Below are 7,308 nucleotides of genomic sequence, written 5' to 3' on the forward strand. Positions count from 1 at the left end.
GGAAAATACTGGAGATCAAGAAGAAGGTAAGGAGCAAGTGCTGAGTGGAGCAAGTGCTATGTGTGCCAAACAGGTGCTGTATAGATTACAATAACGTAAACCTTAAAGTATAAGCATACCAGAAAGTCTTGTAATAAAGGATTTAAAAAATGTTTTTACAGCTAAGACTAAAAACAGTCACACTCATTTGTGAATGCAATTCCCAAAATGAAATAGTTTATATATTGTTTCATCAAATTATTCAAGGCTCGCTTTATTTCATTTTAAAATTAAAATACTTCATAGCATTTCAAATCATGAATGACTCGTATGCTGTGTGATGACATTAATTAATTAAATGATACACTATAGAAGTATTGAAATATAGGTTATTATAATAAATATAATTTCAGACAATTTGGAAGTGTAAACACTAAATAAATTATAAATAATACTAGAGGAAAAAAAGTATAAAGCCTTTATTACAGCAAAACAAAAGTTTAAAAACAGACGAATGTGAAATAATTTACTTGACATGTTGTTGCGTGAGGATTGGCGTTAACGGAATCAGTAGGCTATTAAACAAACACTCAAACAGGCAACAGAAGCAGGATCTGTCTTATTTCTGTAGATATATTGATGATTTATAAAGCCAGGTACATTTAACAGGTAGGCTATTGATTATAGGCCTAATTAAGTTCAGGTTTCCTCTTTCATCCCTTTTCTGAGACAATAAGGCACGGGCTGTTTTCTCATCTCATTCTGCTGCTGCCTATTGGTTCTCAACCCCAATATGCTGCTTAACGTTTCTATTTTGGACATAGCAACACAGTCTAGAAAAAGGCGCCAATTCAACAGCGTGCTGGTCCGTTTCAAAACTGTGGACAGCAACCGCTATCCAACAAGGGAGAAAGCGCATTTGTTACAAAATAATATAATTTTTGTTATGTAATATAACCATATACAATTTCAGTAGCACATCTTAGACTGATGGACTGTGCCATCCCCATGGCCTCCACAATGGATCAGTCCACTCAGCGCAAATCAGACAAGTGTCTTGTTTACCATGATATTTTTTTACTACTGCGCGACTAAAGAAATCTCGATCGACCAAACAATCGACCAGTCGACTAAATGGGAACACCACAAGCGTGATTCAGTTACAGTAACATGGGTGCCAGTTCAAGAGTGAAACAACAACATGGACCATATAGACGCTCAATGTACATCAGGTAGAAAAAATAAATAAATAATCTGCAACAAAATGAATCACAATACTTCAAACCAATACAGAATAGTTTAAGCACATTCAAAGATAGCTTGAATAGACTACCATGTCCTCTGACCCCACCCAGAACTCTCTGACGAGGATTCCCATGACCCCACCTCTTGTAATAGTGTAACAGGCTGACAGACAACAATGTCTCAAGAGATCTACTCAACTGTAGGCTATATCCAGAGGCGCACCCAAAAGTCAGTCATTCCCACATTAACCTCCACCTTGACACCCTTTTTAAAAGGTTAGTGAACGATGAATAAGCTACTCTAACTCAGTGTCCCAGCTGCTCATTAGTCCTATTAAAAAATGTGTTGTGTGTGTTCATTGCTAATGGTATCCCGTAAAGTCACGAGGGAATCGTAGATTAGGCTGAGGCTATATTGGGTGTGCAAATGAGATCACCTGAAGGGAGCCAAAGACCTTCTTGTTGACAACCTGAAAAGCTAACTACAGTTAGTCCAGTGACTAGCCCACCATTAACATTCTTGAACTAAGGTTAAAGTATCTGGCGCTGTCCTCTGCATTATCAAGGCTAGTGATGAGGTGCCAACTGTGGGTTCATCAGAGGCAGAACAAATTGCTACCACTATCGAGTGGCCAATGTCATCATGTAAATGGCACCCTGCCAAGCTTGGTTTCTGAATGACTTTCAATTACACCGCATTTTAACAGGGTAAAGAGGAGAGAGATCATAAAAGGACAATCCATAATTGCTAAATGAAAGACAACCTCAAGTGCTTGATATAGGCTGAAATGAATGGGTGCAAAACCAAACAGTCACAAAAATTATTTAAATTCTCAACCATTTTTACTGTGTTTTTATATTTCTTTAAAGCCTTAAATGTGGTTCAAAGTCAGTCATAACTGACACATTGTCTAGTCTAGGCCCAACTGTCATTGCCACTGTACTGTGGATGAAGGGGGACAACTTTAATAATGACTTTGTAGGAAAGTTTCATTGTGTTTAGCCTAATCTGTAAAACAGATAAGAACCAAATTCCACAGTTCAGAGAAAAGATGACTTATGATAGGCCTACTCTTCAGGGAATTTCAAGTTGCATATTTGAAGAGGAGCCAGTATAACTGTAGTGAAAATCTCTCAGTGAGCAATAGGCTGCTAGAGTTGATATTTCAGCAATCTCATAGCGTAATGCAAAGTACAGTAGGTCTACGGAATCAGCAGAATTTGCATCCAAGTCCCAGCCCAGTTGTTGAAAACAGGTTTCAGGGCTACATGATAACTTTTGCTACATCTAAAAAGAGACCTTAGAGAGGAGGGAATGTGGGGTGTAGCCTACCGACTTGGGAAAAAAACATCCCACATTTGGGGGCTCCAATTTCACTGGCACAGAGTTGAAAGCACACACACAAATGGAAACAGATGTCAAGAGACAGAGTTATTCCTCGCTGGTCTGCATCCGTTTTCATCCATTACTCTCCAGCTCTCTCTGTGTCCTCTTCTCTGCCAATTCAAACACGATGGAAAAATGAGAGTGATGCAATGGTGGTCAAAGTGGAAAAAATGTATGTTGTTTAAGGATCTTTGGTAAATCCTTAACCACAATGAACCCCAGCCGTGCTGAGGTTAAGGGCTAATGGAAACGATAACCCTCAGTAGAAACCTGGTCTAACTTTGTCAGTGGGCGTATGACAGAAGCTTTGTGATTCAAGGGATCACAGCGACATCGCATAGAATATTTATTATCTTTCCTTAAACAAGCTGCTGAAGGTGGAAAGAGAATCACTGTAGGTAATGAGGGAGTGTAGGCATCAGTCACAGCTGATTCACAGTCACATTACATAGCCTAGTTTGCCTAAGAGAAAGATAGGGTAGGGATTTTAAATCACAAGTCTTGTGAAGGAGCCAGACGAAAGCACAGGTGCCACCACCACCACGACAAGTGTCAGCCAGAGTTTGTGCCAGTCATCGTTTCACGCTCAGCTGATTGGAAGGCTTTTGTTCATCCCACAAGCTGATCCTTGATGAAAAAATAAAGCCTCTTTCCAAGTTTGCTGCAAACAACTTTCTAACATCTGCTCCTCATTTTGTAAGAATAGTGTTCAGCGCAGAGGGAGGGAGAGGGGACAGAAGGGAGGGGTGGCCCTTTCTCAAAGCTTGGAAAGCCCAATAGGATGAAATAACAATTTGAGCAAAGTTTACTTTAGGCAATAGAGCAAGAGTGTATGCACTGGAAAAAAAAACTAGAAATGAGACGACATCAGGTGTCAATCCCTTAATGGCTGCATGGCAGGCAAGGCACACATGTACATCTCCTTCGAAGCAAGCACAGTGCATTAGCCTATATTAGAGAGATATCAATTGTCAACTGCCTATATCTTTCAAGAACAATGACAACACTGTTGAAAACCTAGAACCAAGCTGCACTGTTAGCTAAAACTTGCTACTTTATGGTGGCCGGTTGAGGCATCTCTCGGAATGTTTATCTTGATATTGCCTTGTTGGCACTTGGCATGACAACATCCCATCCCATGACCCAAGTCAAAGAAAATATGGGCTTGTGATACTGAGGTGACAATGCAGGTAGAACTGGGAGTTGACCCTGACAGTGGAAATTAATAGGACAATCATTTTCACTTACTTAGCTAGCCCTACGAAGCTCGCTGTCACGTATACAGTTAATAACATTAAGTACAGTTATCTTAACAGTAAGGCATTACATAGAAGCTTGCAAGATTAGTACTCGGCCAATGATTGTACAGGTTATAGCAGCATATGTCCCGCGTTGGACGGTATCCATAAATCGGTAGATTGTTCTGGTGGAAAGGCAATGCCCAAGAACGTATTCAATCCAATTGTTTGATGTTACCACACCCCTCCAAATCAAAAGCAAAAATAGATCTCAATGTTGGAGCGAACTAGCTCGGTTAGTGCTGTCCGGAATCCTTAGAATGTCCCTACCCTAAAATCTTTCCTCAAAAATATAAAATATTGTACATACATTTTTACGATAGACAATTTTGCTTTTGTGGCTGTGCTATCTAGTGGAAATTTTGGGCAATCAATTGCAGCGCTCCAATGGATAGCAATTGTCGTCAAGTCCGACATCTCGGATAAGCTCATGTTTAAATCACATGAAAGCCAGTGAGGGCTATGACAAAAACGGAGTTATTTTTAGACAAGGAAATGTTTAAATGGCTAAATAATTTAACTTGCTTCTGTGATTGCTGAAATGTAGAGCCTGTTGGGAGTATTTTACAAATCCTAAATTATACTTTTGTTATATTGTTTGCTACCTCAGGTGGTTAGCTAGCCCTCAGTCTCATTGACCACCAAACGTTGCTAACGCTAACTAGCCACTTAATATAACTTGTTTTCCCAAAATGTATGTTAGCTAGCATTATTATGAATACAACTCCCATCTGCTGTTAACATCAGGATATGATTGAGAGAACTAGTTAGTTCCAAAGGTGGTTAGAGCTAAAGCCTCGAATGCATGCTGATTGGCTCGGAATTCACTGTCAGCATTCAGAAGATAAACTACAAACAATTTTCCCAGGTTCCTGTGAAGGAATTGATAGTTCACCACAATATACCCAAGAGTTTCCTTTTTAGCAAGGGGTATAGTCTGTGTTCAATGTATTAGAAACACTGTGTATTAGAAACACCGTTAGAGATAATTGTGAGGGGATTTCGCTAGTGGTTGAATTGGGCTTCCCCGAAAAATGTTGTCCAAGGTTGCAACAGTAACCAAGAGGGGCGGGGCTTAGCGATTAGCGTGAAACTCCTGCAAAAGTATACTGGAATTCTAAACGTATTAAAACCTCTTAAGGATCTAACCCTTTTTTTTCTCAATTTTCACCTAACATGATACACCCAAATCTAACTGCCGGTAGATCAGGACCTGAAGCAAGGATGTGCATATTCTTGATACCATTTGAAAATAAACACTCTGAAGTTTGTGGAAATGTAAAATGAATGCAGGAGAATATAGCACATTAGAACTGGTAAAAAACAATACAAAGAAAAAAACATGCTTTCTTTGTACCATCTTTGAAATGCAAGAGAAAGGCCATAATGTATTATTCCAGCCCAGGCGCAATTTAGATTTTGGCCACTACATAGCAGCAGTGTATGTGCAAAGATTTAGACTGATCCAATGAACCATTGCATTTATATTCAAAATGTTCTATCAAGACTGCCCAAATGTGCCTAATTGGTTTATTAATAACGTTAAATTCATAACTGTGCACTCTCCTCAAACAATAGCATGGTATTCTTTCACTGTACCAGCTACTGTAAATTGGACAGTGCAGTTAGATAAACATGAATTTAAGCTTTCTGCCAATATCAGATATGTCTACGTCCTGGAAAATGTTCGTGTTACTAAGAACCTCATGCTAATCCCATTAGCCTACTTTAGCTCAACCATCCCACGGAGGACCCACGGATCCTGTAGAGGTTAACACTAATTTGAATGCGGTATGGGACTGAAAAATAAAATATCGTCACTAACAAAGTCTGAAGTGTTTATTGTTATTATTAAGTTAACCTGGCAGGTACTGTGAAGATTCAAAATAGATGCGTGTTGTCAAATTGAAAATGGTAACAAATTTATTGTATTTGCACCAAGATTGTTTCAGACATATCTTGGTACCGCACATTTTTTTTGAAATAACGCACATAGAACAGAATTAACAGGAAATAGAACAGAACATAAGTCTCTTAGGCTTGCTTTCAATGAGAATAAATGTGTCTACTTTTGGTGAGTTTGCTCAAAGTTACTTATTGCAGCTGTAAAAATGGTGAATGCATACATTTGAAAATGGTTGTCCAAAGCTCATCCTAAATTGCCTGTGAAGCCTTAACAAGCTATGCATTTGTTTAAATGTGTATAAACTTGTCTGTTTTGTATACTGTGTAAAAAAAAATAATGCAAGGTATTCGCGACATGCGAGACAAGATGGAATCCATGTTTAACTTTCTTGTTTTACCTTTATTTAACTAGGCTAGTCAGTTAACTTCTTATATTCATTGAACAGTGGGTTAACTGCCGTGTTCAGGGGCAGAACGACAGATTTTTACATTGAGGTGAGGTGGTAGCATCAAACGATTACGGAGGTCGTTTTGGACGCGGAACACATGCTCCTAGCAGGTACCGTCGTAAAACCATGACTTGTCGTGTAGGAACAAAGAGGTCACTTAGCCTACCTGAATCTTGGAGAGTCTTTGAGACATTCCTCGAATTCCACCGTTATCTTCATTTTCTTTAACAAGTAAAAACAGGATTAAAAGCAGTTGCTGTATGCCCTGGACTTGGCTACCCGTTACTAGCTAACGCTAGCTGGGCTATCAATCCACAGGACCTCGGCCAGCTAGCCTGTATGGCTGGCTAGCTAATAATAGGCTCGCGATGTAACCATAAACAAGTCAAATAAATACTTAAATAACGTTATACCAAAAATTCTATAATTTAGTCAAATTCAAAATGGGAAGGAAAAAAAAAAACACTTCACTAGCTAGGTGATAGCAGCCAGTGGGAGGCGTTTCTTCCAAACAAAACAGTACAAACTGAATCGACATATTATATAATCGTGTCAAGACAAGTGCTACTGCTTCCCGATCCATGAAAAACGCACGTGAGTGACACTTGAAACAACCAATGAGAATGCTCTCTTCAGGATTAGAGGCTGGACTTTGTTTCCCCCCCCATGTACTCTACTCCTACTGTACCTTATTGACAACTTGATTCAGCCAAAATAGAAAATGTAACAAAGTGATGAGGATTAGTGGTACACACAGTGCATATTTAACTTTCAATTAAATATATGAAATCTACCCTTAACTGCTGTATCTGCTAATATATTATTATGCAAATGACAAACTAGAGAATATGAAGCCAGAGAACTAGAAACCTTTACACTAGGCAGTTCCACTTATATTATTACAGTCAACATGAAAGTCAGATTTATTGTAGACTACTGCTATCTAGTGGCCACACAGAAGTACATGGCATTTCTGAAAAAAGGTACCTGGTTCAAAAACAGAGTAAATAATAAACGAAGGGCCACATTAAACAAGACAAAAAAAA

The 7,308-nt window shown here is 38.9% G+C and overlaps 1 protein-coding gene across 4 annotated transcripts in view; it reads right to left on the bottom strand.

Annotated features, from left to right (window-relative positions):
• Nucleotides 1-6,842, bottom strand: part of LOC129811083 (arf-GAP with coiled-coil, ANK repeat and PH domain-containing protein 2-like) — a 106,268-nt gene extending 99,426 nt beyond the window's left edge. For all 4 annotated transcript variants that reach the window (XM_055862238.1, XM_055862239.1, XM_055862237.1 and 1 more), the window contains exon 1: nt 6,429-6,842. In XM_055862238.1, the coding sequence (XP_055718213.1) occupies nt 6,429-6,481 (53 nt within the window). In that variant the 5' untranslated portion in view covers nt 6,482-6,842. The remainder of the gene's footprint in view (nt 1-6,428) is intronic.
• Nucleotides 6,843-7,308: the final 466 nt, after the last annotated feature.

This window comes from Salvelinus fontinalis, chromosome 14 (genome assembly GCF_029448725.1).
Source record: "Salvelinus fontinalis isolate EN_2023a chromosome 14, ASM2944872v1, whole genome shotgun sequence".
NCBI classification, from domain to species: domain Eukaryota; kingdom Metazoa; phylum Chordata; class Actinopteri; order Salmoniformes; family Salmonidae; genus Salvelinus; species Salvelinus fontinalis.